The sequence below is a fragment of the Anabrus simplex genome, chromosome 2, assembly GCF_040414725.1.
Source record: "Anabrus simplex isolate iqAnaSimp1 chromosome 2, ASM4041472v1, whole genome shotgun sequence".
Lineage (NCBI taxonomy): Eukaryota > Metazoa > Arthropoda > Insecta > Orthoptera > Tettigoniidae > Anabrus > Anabrus simplex.
The window spans coordinates 575,943,685-575,970,066 of NC_090266.1; the positions used below are offsets into that span (position 1 = coordinate 575,943,685).

Here is a 26,382-nt window from a genome sequence, read left to right on the forward strand (position 1 = left end):
TTGTTGCATCCTTTAAGTAGCCTCATTATGACATGTAATGATCTGTATGCTTTCCCAACAATGTCATCAATATGACCCTTCCAGTGCAAATTACTTTCAAATCTCACACCTAAGTATTTGCACTTGCCTTCTTTTGGGATAACTACCTCATCCAAAGTATATTCAAATTCAGTTTTAAAGCTCCTGTTTGTAAAAGTTGTAACAGTTGATTTGCCTCCATTAACCTTCATATTATTTTCTTCAACCCATTGTTGGATACTTTCAAGGTCCCTTTGTAATTCTGAACAATCCTCAATGTTGTTTATTTCTCTATAAACAATTATGTCATCTGCATACAATCTTATTTTTGATGTTATATTGTTCCCTAAATCATTTGCGTATATTAAGAAAAGTAACGGACCGATTATACTACCCTGTGCAATTCCCTTCCAAACTTTCTCTTCCTGCGATACATTATTTCCTACTTTGACTTTCTGAACCCTTGAATTTAGAACTGCTTTTATCCAACGTGTAACCCTTACGTCCAATCCTATTCCCTCCAATTTCTTTAATAATATTCCATGTTCCACTCTATCAAAGGCTTTGGAAAGATCTATGGCTATGCAATCTAACTGACCTCCTGAATCCAACTGATCTGATATGTCCTGCTGAAATCCCACCAGTTGTGCCTCACAAGAAAATTTCTTTCTAAATCCATACTGGCTCCTCATGAACCAATTTTTATCATCACATATCCCTCTGATGTACTTCGATATTAAACTCTCCAGAATTTTACAAACTATACTGGTCAGGCTGATTGGTCTGTAGTTCTCTGGTTTCCTTTTATCACCATTTCCTTTATAAATTGGTATTATTATAGATTCCTTCCATTCCTTTGGTATTACACTATTATTTATGACATAGTCAAAGAGAAATTTTAAATAAGGCACTATGTACCACCCCATTGTCTTTAATACCTCCCCAGTAATTTGATCACTTCCTGCAGCTTTTCCTTGCTGAAGCAGTTGGATTTCTCTGAAAATATCTTCGTTTGTGAATGAGAAGCTTCTTGTTTCCCTCTGTCTCTCTCCCTCTCTATCTTCTGTTTCGGTTTCCAACTCTTGACAATCATCTACTGAATCTCTAAGTTCCCTACTAAATAGGTTTGCTTTCTCAGTATCTGTTAAATAGTGTTCACCCCCTTCTCCCACCATTGTAGGAATTTGGACTCCTTTTCCTTTTTGATTCCTGATATATGCTGGTTAGGTAAATATTGATGTGATAAATGTAGAGAACAAGCATGAAATATACTAAAAAAATGAAGGTCTAGCTTTTAACAGCCACAGTTATCCAAAGATTGCTTCAAGTCATTGTATATTCGGAAGTACGACTCGTAACATGTAAATTGTAAATAAAGGGTACAGATCTCTGCACATGGTTATGAGGGTGTTTAGGGGTTGAAGTAAGGATGTAAAGGAGAGGGCATATAAATCTCTGGTAAGACCCCAACTAGAGTATGGTTCCAGTGTATGGGACCCTCACCAGGATAACCCGATTCAAGAACTGGAAAAAATCCAAAGAAAAGCAGCTCGATTTGTTCTGGGTGATTTCGGACAAAAGAGTAGCATTAAAAAAATGTTCCCAAGTTTGGGTTGGGAGGAATTGAGAGAAGAAGAAGAGCTGCTCGACTAAGTGGTATGTTACAAGTAATAAATCTCATTGTAGACCGTATTGGACATCAGATATGAACATTAAAACAAGAATAATAGGTAACACCACCTTTCCAATACTTATCTTTCCTTATATTTAGGAAATAAACATTACAACAGGCGTTGTAAGATGGGACATGTTTCGCTTAACAGTCGTGAGCATCATCAGCCTCATATATGTCAAGGACACTTGGTTCAGGGCTAAGATTTAGGCTAAGATTTATTTTCGGCTGATGATGCTTACGACTGTTAAGCGAAACATGTCCCATCTTACAACGCCTGTTGTAATGTTTATTTCCTAAATATAAGGAAAGATAAGTATTGGAAAGGTGATGTTAACTATTATTCTTGTTTTAATGTTCATAAGTGGTATGTTCCGAGCTGTCAGCGGAGAGATGGCGTGGAATAACATTAGTAGACGAATAAGTTTGAGTGGCGTTTATAAAAGTAGGAAAGTATGAAGATAAAGTTGGAATTCAAGAGGACAAATTGGGGCAAATATTCATTTATAGGAAGGGGAGTTAGGGATTGGAATAACTTACCAAGGGAGGCATTCAATAAATTTCCAATTTCTTTGAAATCATTTAGGAGAAGGCTAGGAAAACAACAGATAGGGAATCTGCCACCTGGGCAACTGCCCTAAATGCAGATCAGTATTGATTGATTGATTGATTGATTGATGATTGATATTCTAGTTATCAGCTGGTGTATTGGCACGCTTTCTACAGCACGGCTTTATTCAGAAGGGGTGGCTTCTGCTACACATACACCAACTGGGAATAATAGAAACTATCTCCAGAAACCATTTGCAAATAGATGCCACTTTTTGAACTCTACAGTCAGGAGCAAAACTATTTTTAAAAGTTTCATAAAGATGGGATCCTGAATGCTCTCGCTGGCGGTGCATGACAGTGAAGATGGCGTAATTTGGAATGACGACACTCCGGTAGCAGATAAGTTGGCTTCACAAGACGACAATAATTCAAATGAAAGCCGTGATCAGGTTTACTGTGTGGCAGGCCTACTGCTCAATTGACAGAGACAAATGACTGGCCATTAAGTTCGTTTGATAGACATTGCATATTACAATAGTAAGATACCATTATCCCTTTTCTCTTCGGGGTCGAATATGAAGTGAGACGAATGTTTTCAACCGAATGCTCTTCCTGATGTACACCTCATCATAGGAGTTAATTAGATGAAACAAATTACGAGATAAGAGTACCTAAAACTGACTATATTTACAAGTAGGCCTAAAAGTAATTTTTTTGCAATTTGTCTTGTTAAATTTAGAAATACTGCTTTCCAACGGAAATAGGCAGTAAATTTCAGAATACGTTAATAATTTGTTAAAGAACAGTGTAGAATGATTACATGTACAATTGCTCTTTATAGCCTAGAAGTCAGATGTTTGCACAAAAATTGAGGTTGTCGCATATTGGACCCCCTTTACTTTGTTTGGCTGTAAAAGTGGAAAAAAAGGGGGTCTACGCAAGTAAATACGGTACATTGATCTGAGAATTCATAGTGTCAATAGGCAGATTAAAATTTTTTTGTGCTGATTATATTTTCAATATTGTTAATTTAAAAATAAATAACTTTTCAAAATAGTCTGCTGCATTTTTGTTTGTCTTATCTTATACTGAGAAAAGGTTATTGCATGTTATTAAATCCCTGTATTTGTGGCTGGAGAGATTGTGATTGTTGTTAACTGAAGTTTCATATTTTCAGCTATGATGTTGTAAATATCAATTTGACTGAAAAGCCAGAGTGGTTGGTTGAGAAGAGCCCTCTGGGTAAGGTTCCTGTAATTGAACTTGAGGATCATGGCACATTGTATGAAAGCTTGGTCATCTGTGATTTTCTCGATGAGAAATATCCAGAGCGTCCACTCCATTACAAGGACCCATTCAAGAAGGCCAAAGACAAGATTGCAATTGAATTCTTTAACAAGGTTTGTAAAATTAAATCAACCAAGTTACTGTTATATTGTGTTAATTCAGCCAAGATGTTCACCTCAAATAACTTGTGAACCATTAAAAATACAGACTTTCTGTTTTCCCTTTTTGTAATGTTAGCAAGGGCCTCATAATCAAACCTGTATTACTTTTCCATGGTGTCTTTATCTGCTGAGATAATGGTACTTTGATTTAAAAAAATAGAACTACAGAGTTTTCTATACCTAGCCTTAAATTTATAAACATTACAAATTCAGCGCTATAATTATTTTGAAAATCAGACAAGTACTTCTCGAGAAAATACAATATATTGAAATGTGCTTATTTGCCAGCAATGGGCTGCCCTGTGAAATTGAATCTCAAGCCTGGCAGCTATAAGACACACTACATATGAAACACAAGCTGTGGATATGAAGAGTTCCTTCACCTTCTTAAAGCTAGGTATTCTTTCTAGTTTGACTCTAAATACACTATGATAAATTGTATGGTTTAATAAGATCTATCATATTGTATGAAGGCTTTTTTTGTGTTTTTTTTTTTTTTTTTTTTTCCCAACAACTTGTCGGTCATAAATAAGAAGTGTATATAGCCAAATGAATTTATTACCAAATGTTTGGTACAAATGTGGTTACTTTTCAACATAATCATCATGAAGGTGCATTTGTCATACCTCTGGACAAGCTTTTCAATCCCCTCTGCACAGTATGTTGCTGCCAGTGAGTTAAGGTAGGCACGAACGTTGGTTTGAAGATCTTCATCCTCCTCAAACCTCTGCCCTCCCAGCCACTTTTTCAGTCCCGGGAATGGGTGGAAGTCGCTTGGCGCTAAATCGGGGCTGTACGGCGGGTGGTCAAAAACATCCCATCAAAATTCACAATTTTCTTCAAATTGTCACCCGCCTTCAGCCTCATAACGGGTGAGGAACGTTAACGTTGTTACCATCTGGCAACTTTTGTGGTCATCAGACAAAATCTTTGGAACCCGTCGAGTGCATAATTTCGTGTAGTGCAGGTGTTCTGTTAGGATCTTGTAAACCGATGACCTTGAAACTGCAGGAAATTTCTTGCACAACTCACTTACGGAAAATCTTAGTTCATGCGAGCCTCTAGGTCAATTTGTTGAAAAATGTCATCCGTAGAGACAGACTTGCATTCTTGCCGCCCCCACCCCCCCCCCTTCATCGTGAACATCAGTCCGGCCTTCTTTAAATTTCCTGCACCACCCACCCACCCACCCACCCACCCACCGTATACCTGACTCATTCATCAGTGAATGTCAGCTGCATTATTCCCTTCTGCTTGAAGGGAACAAATAATACTACTATGCAACTCGCATTTGGCAGTAGCGTCAATTATAGCGGGCATGTTTCCTTGCCGATAATTCTGCTCACAATGGCGTGATAAAGTTGACTATGGACGCAGGTAGAGTGGGGGTCATGCGCAGTTGCCCTCCATGCTCAAACCGTTCCCACTACTTGTGTAGTTTACCTGCGCGATCGGAGGTTGAAAAAAAAAAAAACAGCCCTTGTAATAGGTGAGACTGCTTCTAAAGACAACCTAACATTAAATCACACAGGATCGAGCATGCTGGCTGCACGATACGGGCCATGTAGCTGTTACCTTGCACCAGGGAGATGGTGGGTTTGAACTTCATCACTGGCAGCCCTGAAAATGGTTTCTGTGGTTCCCCACTTTCACATCAAATAAATGGTGGAGATGTAGCTTAAGGGTAGGATGGCTTCCTTCCCAGTGCTAGATTTTTTCCAACTCCTTGTCTCTAAAAACCTTGAGTTAGTAAGACGTTAAAACTACCGACAAAAACCCACCAAAAACATACAGGTTTGGTGTTGGGAAGGACGTCAGTCTGTAAAACTGGGCACTAGTGTGGGAATATGGTCGGGGACAGAAGAAGAAATATGAATAATTAAAAAAAGGCCTTGTGTTGCACATAATATTTTACGTTACACTTTATGATTCAAAGTGTTGGTGGTGTTGGAAGTGATTATAGTTTTAAGGGGAACTACACCTAGCAAGGGACCCCCCCTCCCCCTCTTAACATTAATCGAAAGGGAAAAGGAAAAGGCCCACCGTATACCTGACTCATTCATCAGTGAATGACAGCTGCATTATTTCCTTCTGCTTGAAGGCAACAAATCATACTACGCAACTCGCATTTGGCAGTAGCGCCAAATTGATATTCGGCTGTTATATCCAGGGGGGTGTATTCCGGCTTCCCGCGCATTTGGTGGCAAACGAGTCATGACTAACGTGACGTCACTGGGAAGATACAGTGAGCTTTGAACTCGCCACTCGCTTTGAAGTCTTGGTTGCGTTGAGTTTGTGGGTGATAAATAGTAAAGTATATGTTATAAAATCTAACTTGCCGGTGTAAACACTTCGTTTCTCATTTAACAGGCGATTGGTTGCTTTAGTGTACTACGTATTTAAGTAAAATTAGTAAAAAATAGAACTAACTGTGCCGTTGCTCTGTGTAATAATATTGGTTACAAAACTGAGGTCATAATTTACCATCGATTCCCAAAGAATGAGGCACTCCAAAATACATGGGTAGCTCGGTGCAAGCGAATGGACAAGATAAATATCGATAATGCAAGAATATGTTCAGAACATTTTCTTTCGGATGATTTTGAACGAGACTTGAAAAATTAATTACTGGGTCTCCCAATATGGAAGATATTGAAATCGGACGCTGTTCCATCCCAGAAAATACCGAATTGGCATGGAAATAAAACTGAGGTCCGCCTCTGTGGTTATAGTGGTTAGCGTGAATAACTACCAGCCGGAGGTCCGCGTTCGATTCCTGGCTCTGCACGAAATTTGAAAAGTGGTACGAGGAATAGGACGGGGTCCATTCAGCCTCTGGAAGTCAACTGAGTAGAGGTGTGTACCATTCTCACCTCAGCCATCCTCGAAGTGGTTTTCCGTGGTTTCCAAATTCTCCTCCAGGCAAATGCCGGGATGGTACTTAACATAAGGCCACAACCGCTTCCTTCCCTCTTCCTTGCCTGTCCCTTCCAATCTTCTCATCCCTCCACAAGGCCCCTGTTCAGCATAGCAGGTGAGGCCGCCTGGGCGAGGTACTAGTCATTCTCCCCAGTTGTATCCCCCGACCCAGAGTCTGAAGCTCCAGGACACTGCCCTTGAGGCCATGGAGGTGGGATCCCTCGCTGAGTCCGAGGGAAAAACCAAACCTGGAGGGTAAGGGATTAAAAAGAAGAAGAAGAAGAATAAAACTGAGGCTAGTGCAGTAAGTCATATTCACTTTCCTTAATCTCGGCTTTTATTTTGATGTTTTTAAATTTAAAATTACATTCAGACTTGAAATGCTTGTTATTAATAGTAACATATACCGGGCGAGTTGGCCGTGCGGTTAAGGGCCGCGCGTCTGTGAGCTTGCATCCGGGAGATAGTGGGTTCGAATCCCACTGTCTGCAGCTGTGAAGATGGTTTTCCTTCCCACTCCTAGCCCTTTGCTATTCCATCGTCGCCATAAGACCTATCTGTGTCGGTGCGACGTAAAGCCAATTGTAAAAAAAGTACCATACTCAGGAACCACAATACCTTTCTTTCCTGTTTAGGTTATAACGGAGGGAGAACACCGCGGTGACATGAGATCAGTTAGGAAAAGGGCAGTAACAGTATTAGACTGCTTATCTCCGAAGAAACTGAAACTAGACCAGGCAACCAACACAGAACGCGCTCCTGATCCAGATATATTAATGAAAGACCAGGAATTAAATATATTCTACACAAACATCATTAATAAATGATGTATTCGTTGTTTTGAACTCAAGGGTCCCTAACGATGGAAAAACTCCTCTTAGAAGTGGTTATGTCCTCAAACATCGAAGTCAAGAAAACACTTTAAAAATATTTTTTGACATTTGCTCGTGTATGCGGCTGGGGAAAAGAAGCAGTCTCCTTCCGTTCCAGAAAGGGTTTTTAATATCCATAACTCCCTTATTGGACTCTTTGGAGATGTGAAAGGCATTATGGCATAGTACATTTTGACTTCCAGACTGAATCAGGCTGTCTGGAAAATTATTTTTCTAGTCTTCGGGGTCTCGGTATATTTTATAATAATCCCACTCCTTTCGAAGTGAAAAACAGAATGCGATTCTTAATACTAACTGGGAACGCGAACGACATGCCTCTATCTCGTGGAGCCTCTGTTGCTCAGGACAGAAGTCAACTTTCTACATTTTCTGACCCTCTGACACCTGACGAAGGAACTGAAGAAGAATTCCAGAATTTCCTTTCCAGCGAACTTTGCATCGAAGTGACTGACAACCCGTCCGATGTTTTGAGTTTTGACAGAAGTGAAGAAAATTTGCTACTTGATACTGACCTAAGCAGTTTAACGATTCCCAATGAAGATGTTAGAGACGATGCTTTAAAATATTTGGCAGGTTACGTCGCCTACAAGTGTAAAAACATTGACAGTTCGTTGGGAACAAAAACGGATATATATCGTCTTGATCCGATACTATCCCCTGAACAAGACCGGATCTCTATCATTACTAAACGTTGCCTCACTTCTTCTTCCCCTGAGTGGTTGGCTGCGACAATGGAGTTTGAAGTTATTTTTGCTTCCTTCCACGGGCACTGTATTTCAAGGTGCTGCAAAGTAATGGAAACATTAACATCAACTATACACTCGAAATTTCCTGAAGTCGATAGGAAAATCATTGCCTTATATGGAAGGACAAGGACTTTCATTCGTATGAGACATTTGCACAAAAAGGCCAAATGGGAAGCAATGAAGAAGAATGCAGTAAAGAAGAACCCACTCTGGGTTGTATCTCCTTAACAGCCATAGATTACATTTCCTGCCTTAACATAAAAAAATAAGCTTTAGCCGGTGACAGTCGCTAACAAAACCTTCCGTGGCAAAAACAGCCTACTGAGCGCCGTAGCCTGCTAAGTCGTGGTAGCCTGCAGATAGTGGAAGGATAGCCTTGCGAAATCCACATCCGTCTTTTCCGATAAAGAAATATGTTAAAACAATTTTAAGGACTACCTATTCATTGTAATATGATTATTAACAAAAAACGTGCCTAACTAAGGTTTACGAGGCTGGCACATACATTATGTACTATAATTTGCCCTACGATAAATATTTTCTATTTTTCTCTCATTCATTAAACATATTCATGATTTAAATATATGTTCCAAGTCAAGAAAGAAAAACATTCCAGTTTGAAAGCGCAAAAGATACGATAAATATTACTTTGCATTCAGCATTTAATGCAAGAGAATATTACAGACCGCAGTTGTGTTCTTCCCGATGACGTCACAAGCCGCTGACCAATGGCAGCACACATGCCCGGAATGGCCTACCTGTAGAGTATTCTAAGTTCCTTGTGTTATATTTTCAGCAATGGACAGATGTTTCAATTTTTCAAAGGAACTTTGTCAGGTGATGGTGTCTGCAAACATTCCTCTAAACAAGGAATTTCCTGGATAAATACACTAAAAAATCTGTTCCTATAGAATCAACACTGCGAAGAACTATTTATAGCGTTGCTATGAAGATATTCTAAACCAAATATGACACAGTGTAGCAGACAATAAGATTTGGATATCTAGAATGAGACGATGGACAATGTAGGTAGATATATAGGGAATGTAATTATTGGAACACTCCGTGCTGATCGCCCTGGGTATATTTTTCTACTAACCTCAGGAGTTTTAGAGAGAAAATCATTCAACGATTGAAATTCTTTTTGATAATACACTAAAAGTGTTGTGGAAGGATGAAATTAAGCGGGAAAACTTTCTTATCTTCGTTACTGATGCTGCTCCGTACATGGTGAAACCTGCTGAAGGCCTCAAAGCTGTTTTATCCAAGACTGATTCACACTACTTGCCTTGCGCATGCTCTGCGTAGGGTGGGAGAGGAGATTTGTGGAAATTTTCCTGAATTTGATAAATTAATATCTAACGTCAAAAGAATTCTTTGAAAGCATCACTGCGGGTTGTGACTTTCAAGGAGTTAGCTCCTTTGACACCACTCCCTCCACAGCCAGTTCTTACTAGGTGGGGTACGTGGCTCGATGCTGCCGCATATTATTGCGGAAACTAGTCCACTATCAAAAACATTGTTAACGCCTTCAACAAAGATGACATGTCTTCTCTCAAGATTGCGCAGGAATTGTGTTCCAACTGTTTGTCAGCAAGTTTGGCATGTATTAAGTCGAACTTTGGAATTATATCGAGTGCAATTACTCGGTTAGAATCTGCTGGCTTAGAAATTCATACAAGTATTGACATTCTGCAAAGTGTTGAACTTTCAGTACAACAATCACATGGAATAGTTGGTGACAGTGTAAAACGGAAACTTCAAAATGTGCTTAATCGGAATGATGGTTTTCTTTGCAAGTGACTAATCTCATGTTTTAATCCGTATTGAAATCTGTTAGTATACAATAATAAAGTTTTATTATGAATCCACCTGTTCAATACATTATCATGTTGTTACATTAAAATAACTTCATTAGTTAAAAAGTTACATATGGGACATGTTTCGCTCTCTTATAGAGCATCATCAGCCAAATCCGAATCTCAAACAATTGTTATTTACGTAACAAAGACTTAAGAACCATTAGAACACTTTTGACAAACTTAAAACTTATTCTATTCAAAAATCATAAAATATAAAATCCTTGTATACATGGCTCAATTACATGTGCTTAATAGGAACATACATTAAAATTATGGAAAAGAGGGTACTAAAATATAAAATAAATAATATATATATCATGTCCAAAATCCTAGAAAGATGTGAAGATCAATCTTAGGAGCCAATTTGTGGATCTTCTTAGTAATGAGATCTGGTAAAAAGTTATTTATCCCTTGTGGATAAGAGTCTATAAAGATTCAAAATTTATCGTCAAATTTGATGATTGAACTTATAACAGGATAAATGTTGGTCTTCAAGAAATTTAAATGCTTGTCATGTGACCTCGGCGAATGCTGTTGGAAAGATGTGTTCTTATAGTTGTCAATGACCGTTCGTTGAACTAATGGATTTTATACAGATGATTGAAAGGGACGTAAATCAACGTTTGTATTGAAAGCTGCTGCTTGGTTTATCTTGTTGAATGTCTGTAACAAGAAAAGGAATCTTGTAAGTAATCGGAATTTGTGTTGCTAGTTAAGAGTGTGTTTCTAGAAACTTCACTTACCCCTCCAATTGCTGTTTGTCGGTTTGGTGTTGTCCGAGGTTATGTGGTGACTGTCTGTTCTGTGTCTACTCCTTGTGTTGTAAGAGTGAGGTGGTGGGGGTTGAGGGGAGGGAGTAGGGGTAGGAGGAGAAATGTTTGTGGGTGTGGTTTTGGAAGGGGAATGTCTAGTAGGAGCGCAGGGAGGGGTTGAGTTTTTTAATGTTGGATGATTATTAGTTATTTTGGGAATGAAAACTTTGGCAAAATTACTTTTTTCTAGATTAAGCGTCTTTAAGAGTTTCGGTAATTGTTCGTGCAACGGATTTCTTATTTCAATTTCGTCATTTAACCTACACTCTCGTAAACCAGGATCCCATAAATAAGATTCAACGGAATCTAAAAATTATCCTCAAGAATTCTACTTTTTTGTTTAATGAACAAGAACACCAAAAAATGATAAATATGAATCCAAAGTTACCAACAGCTAGGGCATTGCCCAAATTACATAAACCCAACGTACCCATACGTCCTATAATAAACAGTAGAAATAGTCCCACGTATAAAACATCCAAATTTATACACTATTTCCTCAAAAGACATTACAAATTTAACAACGAATCAACAATCAAAAATTCAATAGAATTTTGTAATAAACTAAGAAAATTCAATTTACAACCACAACATAAAATGGTTTCATTCGACGTAACCAACATGTATCCAAATATACCGGTTAAAGAAACCATCAATATCATCAAACACAATCTTCTTACATACAGCAAATTAAGTAGATGTGAAATAGACGAATTCGTAAACCTACTGAAATTTGTATTAAACAATAATTACTTCACATTTAATAAAAAGATTTACCACCAAACATGCCTAGCAATGGGAGACCCCACGTCGGGCATACTGGCAGACATATATATGGATCATTTGGAGCAAAACAAAATAAACACAAAAATAAATGGACTTTGCCTTTGGATCAGGTATGTAGACGACACCTTTGTCATAATAGATAGCCAAAAAAATGATAGTGAAAAAATCCTAAGTTTCTTAAATAATATTGACCCAAATATAAAATTCACGAAAGAAGATGAAACTAACAACTCAATAAACTTCCTGGATATTAATGTAACACGAATAAGAGATAGTTTTGAATTTCAAATATTTAGAAAACCATCATATGCCCCTCTAACGATAAAAAATGATTCTCTTCACCCAAAATCACATAAACAGGCGGCTTTTTACAGTTTAGTTTATAGAGCTTTCAAAATCCCCCTTTCAGAGAGTAACTTAAAAAAGGAACTCAATTTTATAAAAGATCTGGCCTCAATTAATGGATATAAAATAAATACAGTCAATCGGATCATCAATAAAGTAAAACAAAAGTTAGTAACTAATCTTACTCCCGAAAAAACTAAGCAGTCCAAATTCGCAACATTTACATTCACCAATCCAGCCATTTTTCAAATAACTAATCCTATCAAAAAACGAGATGTAAATGTAGCATTCAAAACACAAAATACAAACAGAAACATTTTTTTCAACCACAATAGTATAAATTCCAACAAGAACCCTTATCTAAGCTCTGGCATCTATAGATTAACATGTGTAGAATGTAAATGTTCATATGTTGGCCAAACTGGCCGTAACTTTCTCACAAGATACTTAGAACACGTTAATGCTACAAAGCACAACAAACATTCTGCGATGAGTGCTCACATGAGTCAGGCCACCAATTTACAACCATAGAGAAAGACCTAAAAATCATAAAGAAGATAGAAAAAGGTAAACTAATGACAGAATTAGAAAATATTTATATCCACTTAGACCAGTATTTCAATAAGGAAAAAAATTTAAATGACGAAATTGAAATAAGAAATCCGTTGCACGAACAATTACCGAAACTCTTAAAGACGCTTAATCTAGAAAAAAGTAATTTTGCCAAAGTTTTCATTCCCAAAATAACTAATAATCATCCAACATTAAAAAACTCAACCCCTCCCTGCGCTCCTACTAGACATTCCCCTTCCAAAACCACACCCACAAACATTTCTCCTCCTACCCCTACTCCCTCCCCTCAACCCCCACCACCTCACTCTTACAACACAAGGAGTAGACACAGAACAGACAGTCACCACATAACCTCGGACAACACCAAACCGACAAACAGCAATTGGAGGGGTAAGTGAAGTTTCTAGAAACACACTCTTAACTAGCAACACAAATTCCGATTACTTACAAGATTCCTTTTCTTGTTACAGACATTCAACAAGATAAACCAAGCAGCAGCTTTCAATACAAACGTTGATTTACGTCCCTTTCAATCATCTGTATAAAATCCATTAGTTCAACGAACGGTCATTGACAACTATAAGAACACATCTTTCCAACAGCATTCGCCGAGGTCACATGACAAGCATTTAAATTTCTTGAAGACCAACATTTATCCTGTTATAAGTTCAATCATCAAATTTGACGATAAATTTTGAATCTTTATAGACTCTTATCCACAAGGGATAAATAACTTTTTACCAGATCTCATTACTAAGAAGATCCACAAATTGGCTCCTAAGATTGATCTTCACATCTTTCTAGGATTTTGGACATGATATATATATTATTTATTTTATATTTTAGTACCCTCTTTTCCATAATTTTAATGTATGTTCCTATTAAGCACATGTAATTGAGCCATGTATACAAGGATTTTATATTTTATGATTTTTGAATAGAATAAGTTTTAAGTTTGTCAAAAGTGTTCTAATGGTTCTTAAGTCTTTGTTACGTAAATAACAATTGTTTGAGATTCGGATTTGGCTGATGATGCTCTATAAGAGAGCGAAACATGTCCCATATGTAACTTTTTAACTAATGAAGTTATTTTAATGTAACAACATTATAATGTATTGAACAGGTGGATTCATAATAAAACTTTATTATTGTATGATGGTTTTCACCGTGTATGCAAGATAAATGATTTTCTTAGAGGAGAAATTACCAGTACACTTCAGGATGAGTGCTTACTCGACAGCAGTGATTTAACATTATTTAGATATGCACCAATTACGTCTTAGAAAGAAGCTTCTCTTCTTACAAGAATGTGTTAAGTGATAATGGGAGGTCTTTCGATCCTTATTTTTTGAAGAGGAATCTTGTCATACAACTTCAATTCCACCTGCGGAGAAAAATGAAAAAGGTATGTGAATTTGCACTATAGGCTCTGACGCCCTACCATAATGTATTGAAAGATGTCTACTCAATTCATTTCTTGATACTCAATTTAAACCTCAACGCATTTGAATAATGTTGATGAAATCTGCGCTTAAACGTTCCAAAATATATATTTTTAAATAGATTGATTTCTAGTTTTCTCGTATTTCAAACCACCAATGCAGGGTGCAAACATGTTTTGACTTTTAAAATGTTGTGTGGTCTGATATTCTTAGCGAACTTAGTACTCTATAGGTACGTATTAACAAAAGTTTGATAAGTTAAAAATTGTATCAGAGGAATTGGAGTTTCGATTTATAATTTATTATAAAATGGCCATATTTTGATTAATCATTTTCGGGTCATATTTTTCAATTTTTACGTCATATTTTGTCACTTTTGCGGTCATATTTAATCATTTTTGAGGTCATATTTGCTTGCTTATTTGGGCTATTTTTAGGTCTTAAATATCCGAGCCCTAGTGATAAGATTTGAGGAGCTATCTGACGGTGAGATAGCGACCCCGGTCTAGAAAGCCAAGAATAACGGCTGCGAGGATTTGCCGTGCTGACCGCACGACACCTCTTAATCTGCAGGCCTTCGGGCCAAGGCCCTTCAAGGGCTGTAGTGCCATGGGGTTCTTGCTTAAAATTTTGTTCCTGCCTTAGTTCTGAAGCTATATAGATTTTTTTTTTTTTTTTTTTTTTTTTTTTTTTTTAACCGTAATGATTCATAATATATCCATGTTTATGTCCTGTGATTTACTCTGTTTATGTTTATGTTAAAAATTTGTATGAATTATTAACTTCCACTTTCTGTAGTTCATTTTGCAAATTTGAATTAGTGTTTGGCATAGTAATAATTATTTCACATACATGTTAATGTCACTGTTAGAATCACTAAACTGTGTTGTCTTTTAATGTTAAAAGTTTTAAATCTCATTTTTAAATAGACCAAATGATTTTAGTTTTTGAAATTGAAAATTGAGGTTAGGTTTGTCGTCATGTTTATATAAATATCGCTGGTTTTAAGATAATAGTCATCTTCACTTTCGTCAGTAGTAGCAGCATCCCCTGCGGGTGGGGGACGTAGATGTGAAATACACCCCCGGTATCCATGGCTGTTGTAAGAGGTGACTAAAAGGAGCAACCTAGGCACGGACATGGATTGTGGTTTGGTATCATGTGTTTTGACTCCTGTGGATGGGAGGGGCTGTGAATATATTCACAGATAATCTCTGCATGTCATAGAAGGCGACTAGCAGGGTCATGTAGCCATCAGTTCCCTCAATATCTTTTTTAAGGGTTAGTTGTAGACTGATTCAAAATTCTTGATGTGCGTGCTGCTCGGAGATGGGCCTCTTATGAGTGCGATTACGCTCGAAAGCCCGCTGGTGACCGCGGGAAACCATTTGGGTGGGAGCGCCATGTGTCCGTGCAGTAGTATGCACCTGACAACACAGGTCGCCGCACAGCTGAATGCCAGAAGGACATATTATTTATTTTTTAAAAATCTATATTTATTACTCTGTACTCGCTATGGAGTACAAGCTATTGCGGGTGATTAGAGGAAGGGAGTCCTTGTGCTCATTGCCGCAGTCATCGCTTATTAGGCATCGTCCAACTTCGGACCCTGGGCAATACCTGGTACGACCAAGTGGGTATTGTTTTGGCTGCAGAGGCCCCTGACCGGAGTGGGTGGCATTCGGGGAGGATCATTTCGGGCATGGATTCAAAGAGTCTTCAGCCTGCCGAAGGTGGTCCCCCACCGAAATCTTCAACATTTGATTCGTTGAGGGGTTCAACCCCTTGGGAACAAGCGCAGCATGAAGGAATGGGATCCAGCTTTCGTTGGTTTCTGGTTGCTACCAGAACTGATTGGGGTGACTTCAAGCTGGTAAAGTCTATTTTGCTTAGTAGGCATGTAGGAGTCTACGGCAAATTGGAAGATCTGAAAAAAAATGCACAACGGTAGTTTGTTGCTAAAGATGTGCACTGCCATGCAAGCTGATCAGTTGCTGAAGTGTGACCACTTTGGCGATATTCCTGTTACCGTGTTTTGGTGGATCAGCAGAGGTGAAAGAAGGTGCGGGCTGGAATGGGTCTAACTACAAGTCCGAAAGATGAATTTAAAATTTATATAAAGGTTACATGTTCAACAGATAACAAGATTTAACAATTTTCACTAGGTGAAATAACAAAGAAAAATCAGGTACAATGTAACTTTACAAACGAAAGCACAAGTTAAAGCGTCTTAACAAATTCTGGGCTATGAGCCTCAAAGTTTAACAATTTCTGAGCTCTCAGCTCACAGCCACAAATTACCAAAGCGCAGAAAATCCCTCATTACATGGAGCAGTTGCTCCCACCTTCACATCTCAAGCCTCTCTGAGGCACTTTTACCACGACACCATAAAGAGCTGACCCGCTCTCAATCTTTCAAGCCTATTAAAGTCAATACAAAGCTTTATAATCACTTGCCATCGAGGCGCAATTTACACGAATTAAACAGGGCTATTTCATACCCAGCTTACCGGGCCTTAAAAGAAAAATAATAGGTTAATGAAATGGCCCAAAATACCAATATGAATGGAGGCGTTGCTTGCACTCCTACATGAAAGCTTGTTAAAACCTACGTGGCGCTAAGCCGATACACAGGGGCTATTCCCACACTATGTAGGTGACTTGTATAAGAAACATTTTAACACATTAGGAAAGATTAGAAAATCAGTTACGAAAACATAGTCACCTCAAGTCAAAATGAAGGGCAGCTCGAGAGGGTAAAGCACTCTCTATCCCCGATTTACATTTAAAGATATATGAAGTTTTACGAAGATGGAAAAAGATTTACATGTTTTAAGTTAAAGGTTACATATTAAAGGTTTTGGACCTGCTCTGCGGGTTAAATTGCCGAGCTAGCAAAGAAAAAAAAAAGTTAAATGGCCATTACCTTGTTGAAGAGCTGCTGCCCGAAGAAAGAGGCGCTACCCACCCCCTGCTATACTTCCATACACTAAGCTAGATGTTGTTGAAGTGACCGGGAGACAAGAAAATCAGCAGTTTTTATACCCTCGTGGAAGATTTGAGACCTTTCATGAATAATTAACACACCCAGAGACGTTTATTGGTCGTCTAAAAGTTACAGATCAAAAATTGAGGAAGAAGGACATGATTGGTCCAAAATTAATTAAAGAGATTCGGGATTGGCTAAGTTCAAAACTGGCGGAAAGAAAGATTAATATTGCCAACCCATAGATGAAAGAACGAAATTTAGTAAAGACCAAAACTTCTGAATACAAAATTTCTTCATAAAAGTTCCTTCACTTCGCACCTAGGGTGCGTGATCATAGTTTTTTTTGGTAGAGACATCTATAAGAGAATGTCCAGACTTCTTGATCAATGAAAAACAAAACAAATCGAAATACACACAGTGACATCTTCTGAGAAACAGTTGAGTTCATTCGGTTTTTAAAGTTCAGAGTTTCTCCAGTAGAGGAGTACTTTAAGGCGGAACATTCAAATGTGCGGCGTATAGGTGTACCAACCGGTACAATTCCCATCAAAGTGGAGGCGCACAACACCTTGAATTTGGTTTGTGGAGTTATCTTCCACCGCCATCTCATCTTCAACACTGACGATGAGTTGATGGAAGACGTGATGCACTGTCACGTGCCACATGTATGGCACATTACGCACAAAGTTAATGGCGAGGACGTTGCCACGGGTGCATTCATTGTCTCCTTGAAATTGTCAGTGTTACCAGAAAAAGTCAAGGTAACAACCCATCGCTACGATGTGAGGCCGTACATCCCACCTCCCATGCACTGCTATCAGTCCACCTGTATGTGGTACATGTGGCAGAGAAGCTCACAGCGCAGAAGAGTGCAAAACTCCTTACAGGTGGACTAACTGCCCTGGTCTTCATTCACCCTGAGATCGGAACTGTCCGGTATATCTCTGTGCGAAAAAGGTCCAGGAGATCAAGACACTGGATAGTCTTTCCTACCAGGAAATGCACAGTAAGGTCAATGCTATGAATACACTTGCCAAGACTCTACTCTACACAAAGATAGCACAGAGTCTTCCAGGTTCATCTTTTACATCTTCTAAACCTGTTACGATCTCTGTGCCCAAGGCGGCTGTTGCTCCTGTGAGCAAAGCCACAAAGAATAAAAGCTCGAAGGGGGGGACCACCCGTCCTTCGACCACAAACAAGTCTGTGCCGGCTGGGAATCCTAAGCTGGCACAGCAGGGGAGGAAGGCCAAGTCTCCCCCCACAATGAGGTTGGTGAAAGCCGTTCCCACACCGGTGGAGGTGGCATCACCGACCAGGGCTGGGAAATTATCTCCCAGCCCGTCAAAACTTGAAAAGGCAGAGAAGCGGAGCGCCCTTACCAGGCGCTCTTGCATTTCTCCTGCGAAGGAGAAATCATGCCCTCCATCTGGAGGGTATGAATCGGCGCCAGCTCCTAAACCTGCGCAGTTCCCTTGTAGGAATAAATCCCGCCCCCAAAATAATTAGAAGTTCTGGGCGTCATTCCCCTTGTCCATTGACGACAGGATGGACGTCAAGCTTTCCTCTATGTCTACGGATGTAGTTGTTGATGTTAGTGCTTAGGTTTTAAGTATAACCTAACACTCTTCCCGTTTCGCCCACACTCTGGCACTGTTACAGTGCAATTGTAATGGTTATGAGCTGAGCTGCGCGAGCTTATTAGTGAGTATTCAGTGAGTATTAGTCTGCATTCAGGAAACTAATCTCAGACCAGGTCATCATATGGTCTTGAGAACTTTTCGACTATAGTCGACAGAACGACATTATGCCAACCGGTCTTTAGGTGGTGTTGGCATTTTTATCCCTTCTGGTGCCTACAGCAAAGAGGTCCCACTAAGAACCTTGCTTGAGGCTTTAGCAGTTCGTATTCCGCTGCCTATCATAGCAACAGTGTGTAATGTTCATTTTCCACCAGGCCAACCTCTTCTGATCTTACAGATCAGCTTCCACCTCCATTCCTCTTATTGGCAAATTTTAATGCCCATCACCCTATATGGGGCTCTGAAATGCCTTACCCCAGGGGAAGGGAGTTGGAAACATTAGTAAGAGAGCTGGATTTATGTATTTTGAATACAGGTTAACCAACTCATTTCAGTGTGTGTCATGGCACATACTCTCGCATAGATGTTAGTTTATGCAGCCGAACGCTGGTTCCCCTGTTTCAGTGGAATACACACGATGATCTCTGTTACAGTGACCATTCCCATTGTTCTTACTTTGTTGAAACAGAAATCTGTTGAAGCTCCTCCTCGATGTATTCTTAAACATACTGATTGGCCAAAGTTCACATCGCTAGCTGTCTCCAACGACGTGACCGAGCGGAGCGTGGATGGTGATATAAATTACATAACACAAGTTATTCTTACTGCTGCTGAGGAGTCCATTCCATCGTTTACAGGGACTCCTTGCTGAAAACTCGTTCCTTAGTGGAACGAAGAAATTGTAGCAGCTACCAAAGAAGGCTGTCGTGCTCATAAATGCTATTGTAGGCAGCCTACTGTGGCCAATTTGGTATAATTTAAAAAGAACTCCGTGCTAAGGTGCGAGCTCTTATTTGATAGAATAAGAAAGCTTCGTGGGAGATATGTGTGTGTCGTCTATGACGTCACATACTTGGTCATCTCAAGTGTGGTTTCCATTTTCACACCAGGCAAATGTTGGGGCTGTACCTTAATTAAGGCCACAGCCGCTTCCTTTCCATTCCTAGGCCTTTCCTGTCCCATCATCGCTATAAGACCTATCTGTGTCGGTGTGACGTAAAGCAAAATAGCAAAAAAAAAAAGTGTGTACTAAACTTCGGCGTATTTCGGGTATACAAGGATCATCGTCAGTACTGGGAATTTCTATTGCAGGCAGTATAGTCACTGAATCGCTCTCGATTGCTAACCATCTAGCCAGTCATTTCGTGGATGTGTCTGCCTCCGGGAATTACAAGCGTGATTTCCTCGCTCTGAAGCAGGAGGCAGAATGTCATTACCTCAGTTTTGCCACTCAAGCTTCAGAGAACTGTAACGTCCCCTTTACAGAGTGGGAACTGTGCAGGGCCTTGGTGCTTTGCAAGGACAGGTCTCCTGGACCAAATAGTGTCCATGTTGAAACACCTTAGGGAGGATAGTCTGTTCTATCTCCTTCTTGTGTTCAACCGAATCTGGAGAGAGGGTGAGTTTCCGTCTCTGTGGTGAGAGGGCATAATAATTCCTGTCCTCAAGCCTGACAAAAATCTTAGGTATGCAGGAAGTTACAGACCTACTTGTCTTACTGTTTGTGTAAGCTATTTGAGAGGATGGTAAAATGCTGACTTTTGTGGTGTATGGAGAAAAAAGTACTTTTGTCAGAGTACCAATGTGGTTTTTGAGCCGCTCGCTTGATGACTGATAAAGGCCTATGCCACCACATGGCAATGTGGTATCCTTTCAGTCCTGCATCAGTGGAGATTCCGAGGTAACTTGCTGGTATTTAGTGCCAATTTTTTGTCTCTCTGTCTATTCCGTGTCGGAGTAGGGAGTCCATGCTCACAATACCACGTTCAAGAAAATGGAGCCCCACAGGGGTCAGTTCTTAGTCTCACTCTGTTCGCAAGTGCCATAAATGGTATTGTCGCTGCTGCTGGTTCAGCAGTAATACCGTCGCTGTATGTAGACGATTTCGCTGCGTTATAGCTCGCTCAATATGGCAGTCGCAGAGTGACAATTACAGCAAGCTATTAGGAGAGTGGAACATGGCTTTCATTTCTCAATCGCAAAAAGGACCTCTGTTGTACACTTTTGCCACTCCCATCCTGAGCTTTTCTTAGGGAATATCGCTCTTCCTGTAGTTGACACCGATTTCTCGGGCTCCTTTTCAATAGCAAATTGTCTTGGGAGCCACACGTACGGCAGTTAAAAGTGCAATGTACTAAGAAGTTGAAATATTTCGAAGTTTCTTAGCGGCACTACTTGGGGGAAGAGACCGCACGATGCTCATACGATTTTATAGGGGACACATTTTATCCAGGTTAGACTACGACAGTGCAGCAAATGGATCAGCAAGGCAAAGTGTCCTTGCAAAGCTGAATAGCATCCACCACAGCAGGGGTTAGGTTAGCAACGGGAGCTTTTCGTACAAGCCCCATTGCGAGCCTCCTCGTTGAATCTGGTGTGCCGCCTTTATACTTGAGGTGCCAGCAAATACTTCTGTCCTATTATGCTGCAAATTTGCTACAGATGCCACTTAACCCAAGCTATCCTGGCGTATTCCACAATGGAAAGTCGGCTGTATGCTGCTTATCCTCGAGCAACACGGTCCGTTGGTATGCGCTTGGATAGCGGTCAGAGGTTGTTTGCTGTGTCTTACATTCCCTGTCTCGTCAGACAACCAAGTGGGGTACCTCCGTGGATAATACGACGACCTGCAATAATCCTGGATCTGCACACTGGCCCAAAGGAAAACGCAGTCCCCTCGATTTATCCAAGGCTTTTCCTGTCCGTTGTTGGCTGGTATCCAGATTCAGTCCTTTACACAGATGGTTCGAGGGCAGATACGAAAGTGGGATGTGTGTTCGTTGTCTATCATAACAGGTTTCTTTTTCCTTTTCCAGAAGTCTGTAGTGTGCATACAGCAGAGCTCTATGCTACCTATGAAGCTCTGCGGTACATGCTGTCCGATGAGCGCCCTCACTTTCTGCTGTGTACAGACTCCTTGAGCTCGCTACAATCTATTCATACATTTTTCCCTCGACACCCTGTGATGCAGCGGACCCAGGACGTACTGGCCGGGTGTTGGCACCAGAATCATGTTTATGTGGCTCGCAAGCCACATGGGTGTAGAGGGGAAACAAGTTAGCTTATAAGGCTGCCAAGGAGGCTGTTACATTGTCCCCATTTCCTCACAAGGTTCCAGCAAGTGATATTCACTCTCAACTGAGACATTTGGTTCTGTCCCATTGGGAGATGGAGTGACCTCCACTTCCAAATAAGCCGAGGGCGATAAAAGGAACAACTAAGGTATGGAGGACTTCCTTCGGGCTTCTCGGAGGGGTATTATGTCGTCTTTGGATAGGCCAAAGTATTGCAACACACTCATATTTACTGACAGGAAACCCCCCCCCCCCTTTCCCGGTGGTGTGTACTTGCGGCGATCATTTTACCGTGGTACACATCCTTACGGAGTGCGTGAACCTGGCCTATTTGCACCGTAGTCCAAAACTCCCCGAGTACCCTCTGCCTCATCCTACGAGATGACGAGCAGTCGGCAGACCTCGTCATCCATTTTATGAGGGGTAGTGGTTTGTTTTATCGTATATAAACGTAGTGTTTAGTATTAGTCTTCCTATTATTGTTTACTACATTTTATTAAATTAACTCTATTTTAGTTTGTTTGTGTTTGTATATTTTAATGTGGATTTTTTTTTACAGTATTAATTTGTATGACATACTATTTCATTTTTAAGGCAATGTCTTATTCTACCATAATCTATCATTTTACTGAAAATAAGGCATTGTGAATTAGATCCACTGATTATTTTAAACTCATAATCATTGTTCATCTTGCTCTGTTTTAAATTCTAGGTAGTGGATACTTTTTAAACTTTTAATTATCATATCACGTTGTCCATTTCATACCATTAGGGGCCGATGACCGTAGATGTTAGGCCGCTTTAAACAATCATCATCATCATCAGTAGTAGCAGTAGTAGTAATTTGAGGAGGGATAACACAGTTAGGCCTAATATCTGTCACATGAACTGTCACTGCCAGTCTCACCCTTTTCATCTTCACTGTCACTTCCTAACAACATTGTCTGAATGTATTTTTCACACAAGTGTTCTGAATAAAATTTTACCATCTTATCCTACACAAATTCGCAGTATAACGTGCAAGAAGACTATAAAAGCAATACCCCGTGCCAAACAAACTTGCCATGCAATGTTCTTGGCACACATGACATGGCCAGCACGTGCCAACCTCTCAAAGAAATAGAATATAAGTATGTTATAATCTCTTTGACTTGTGGTTATATGCCATTGATCAGCCAACATGCATACACAAGTCATCTGTTGCGTTAAACCTGAATAAACGGTATTTTAAAACAGTCCTTTACGGCTTTGTGTCTCATCAGATCATGGCCGTTTTACGATTCACAGAGCACCGGCTTACATCGGACCTTGGCAGCCATTGGGTTAATATTGATAGCATCCCATCAAATTCAGTTTTATTTGCCAAGTTGTTCCAGTTAGTCCCTTGCCTATCAGATGAAAATCAAGTAAACTCCTGTCCACATCCTGAGGTGGTGCAGCTCCTTTCAGGCACACCCACAATGGCGGTGAGCTGCACAAGCCATTTTGACTACATATCAGCCTTCCTATCATTCTTAAATTTCTGACAGTACTGGAAATCAAACCTGGGTGTCCAAGGATGGGAGCTGATAGCGTTAACAGATACGCTACAGAGGTGGATATCAAATGCAAGTGGGACTCTTTTACTCCCGTAGGTCTGAGGCTTTCTTAAAATAATCTGTGCTCAGTAAATCCTGTGAAGCAGTGTGCTACCCTACTTGCACATACTCCAATGACAGTCTCTCCTCTGATGGGTTAGGGACCACTGTGGATTGTATTGACCTAGCTGCCTGATAATCAGGATGTCCATCACTCAGAATATATCTGAAATGCCCAATCATTTTCTGTACCAACTGGTATCTAGACACTCAGGACTGCTTATTAGGCCACTCAGCCATTACCCACAGTTCACAAACTAGGACGTGACTGCAGTAAACCAGATCATGAACCATTTAGCTATTAAAATGTATTTCAATTACACTTGTGACTGAAACAGACTTTTGCAAATGATATTATTATTATTATTATTATTATAATTTTTTTTTTTTTTTTTAATGCTTTGGGACTTTGGCTAGTTATACAGTTTATTCTGTCTTGTGGTTGTTTCCTGTGATCAATATTACAAGCACAGTTGGTTGGCATTTAAGGATACAGTGTTTGTTGATTTACAAGAACATCAGTGAATGGTTCTTGGAGTAAATATTTAGGGGGATGTAGAACAAACGTTACTTCATTTTTGGATTGACACTAAAAATGCTGTACAAATAAAATCGGCCCTCTTATGCAAGTAGGAACAGCAAGGTTGATGCCTTAATAAAACGATCATTGTCAGCACCATGGCTGCCTCAATGGATAAGTGATAGTGTGTCTGACTCATGGTCCTTTGTTTGCAGATTTTATCCTGGCTGAGGAAATTGTCTTTTGAAGGGTGATGAAACATCTTGGCACTCCAGGAGATTGTTGTTGGTGTGTTAAAGATCTTGGGTGATACCCTTGGTGTCACCCGACAAAATTAAATTTTCTCGGAATTTCTATTTTTGTTTTTAGACAGCAGCACAATCAGAATGTCAAAAATGGTATTCAGGCTGCCTAGATGACACCTGTTCAGATGATCTGCAATTCGGTAGCTGAGGCCATACGATTCTTGTTATAAATATCATTATAGTTACGTAAAACTCATTTTATATGTCATAGTACCCTTTCTTATCTCCAACTTCCTTCACTGAATGTTACTACATTGACAGTTTGTCACACTCAACAATAGAACATGGATTTCACTGTTTGGAGATGGAGTTTAAAATCTAAAAGCCTGCAGTAGCTATTCCGAGTATTATCTTTCTTCACTTGCTTTTTTTAAGCAAATACTAATAAATGGTATCGTATATAATTTTTGGATAGTTGCCCCATTTCTGTTTCAAAATAATTACAACTGCATACACTACTATAGATTCTGTATTAAAGCATGCAGTTTGCTGTTTTGCATAGGGGAGGAGAAAAAAATTATAAAACATTTTAGTACTGGGAGACCATGTTAAGTTCACAAAGATGAAACAGATTGCCATATATATCAAAATGCACTGTGTATTTCAAGTGGAAGGAAAAAAGGTAAATGCTTCAGAATTTACTTCAGTTTCATTTAGATGAATCATAAACCACTTGAGAATATGGGTGAAGAGGTGACCAGGGGCTTTAGTTGGATAATATGAAATACCGGTGCTCACCTAGCGTTACCCCATTTTCCACATGGGGTGAGGTTCTGTGGTCATTTTTATTTTCCATTAGTTGGCAGTCATTGTTGAATGTCTTCTGGATGCCAGCAAAGTCTTTGCATATGGTAGTGGAGGAAACTGCTGGACTGTTGGTCCCATGAGATCAGTAAATATTAAGTTTGCTACATGTGTCACGAAGAGTGCTTCTGATTGGAGTCAGTTTCATTCATTCATTCATGCCAATGCAAAACTGAGTGGTTTTTGACTGTTTAAAGAAAGGGGTAAGAAATTGCTGTGTGTGTGTGTGTGCACACGCGCGCGCAGAGACATGCGATCCTGCGTGGCATAAGCAAGAATACCACAAGTCAGAATCACAAAATGACTGGAATATGAATAAATAAATGAGAAAAGGCTAAATATTTACTAATAGAATATTCCTCAATGCAGGAGCGCACTACCGCTTTCTTACATGTATGGAAGCTTCCGATACTCATTCAGCAATTTTTTTTTTTTTTTTAACTACCAGTACTATGTGCCGGCCCTGCGGTGTAGGGGTAGCATGCCTGCCTCTTACCCAGAGGTCCCGGATTCGATTGCCATCCAAGTCAGAGATTTTTACCTGCATCTGAGGGCTGGTTCGAGGTCCACTCAGCCTGCATGATGACAATTGAGTAGCTATCTGACAGTGAGATGGCGTCCCCGGTCTAGGAAGCCAAGAATAACAGCCGAGAGGATTCATCGTGCTGACCGCACGACACCTCGTAATCTGCAGACCTTCAGGCTGAGCAGCAGTTGCTTGGTAGGCCATGGCCTTTTGGGGCTGTTGTGCAATGGTGTTTGGGTTTGGTTTGGTACCAGTACTATGTACCAGTGAGTACTGGCCCATCTATATCTATGGAGGTGACGACATAAGAATACCATTGTACATTTTCCATTGTCTTTGGTGTGTCCATATTCTGATGTGACTTACCCATATTAAAAGTTTTTAGTTGTTTATTGAAAAACCTGATAATTAATGATTTGCCAGTAAGAGAATGCATCCAGGATGTTTCTTTTTCAAGGTTATTTCTGCAATGTACAAAGTACATTATCACAGCTCTAGTTCTAGCCTGAGTGAGGAACATCTGGAAGAATTTTTTGGAGCACTGGAGTACTATGAAAGGGAACTGGTGCAGAGGGGTAAACCATTTTTTGGTGGTGAGTATTCTTTTTTTTTTAAACCTGAACTAAAGTTATTAAGGGTTCCATTTGTATTTTGTTT

At 39.7% G+C, this 26,382-nt stretch overlaps 1 protein-coding gene across 1 annotated transcript in view; it reads left to right on the forward strand.

Annotated features, from left to right (window-relative positions):
- LOC136864232 (pyrimidodiazepine synthase) overlaps positions 1–26,382 on the forward strand; it is a 100,009-nt gene that overhangs the window by 46,972 nt on the left and 26,655 nt on the right. Inside the window, exons 3-4 of the mRNA XM_067140963.2 lie at positions 3,420–3,642; positions 26,183–26,318. Of these exons, the coding sequence (XP_066997064.1) occupies positions 3,420–3,642; positions 26,183–26,318 (359 nt within the window). The remainder of the gene's footprint in view (positions 1–3,419; positions 3,643–26,182; positions 26,319–26,382) is intronic.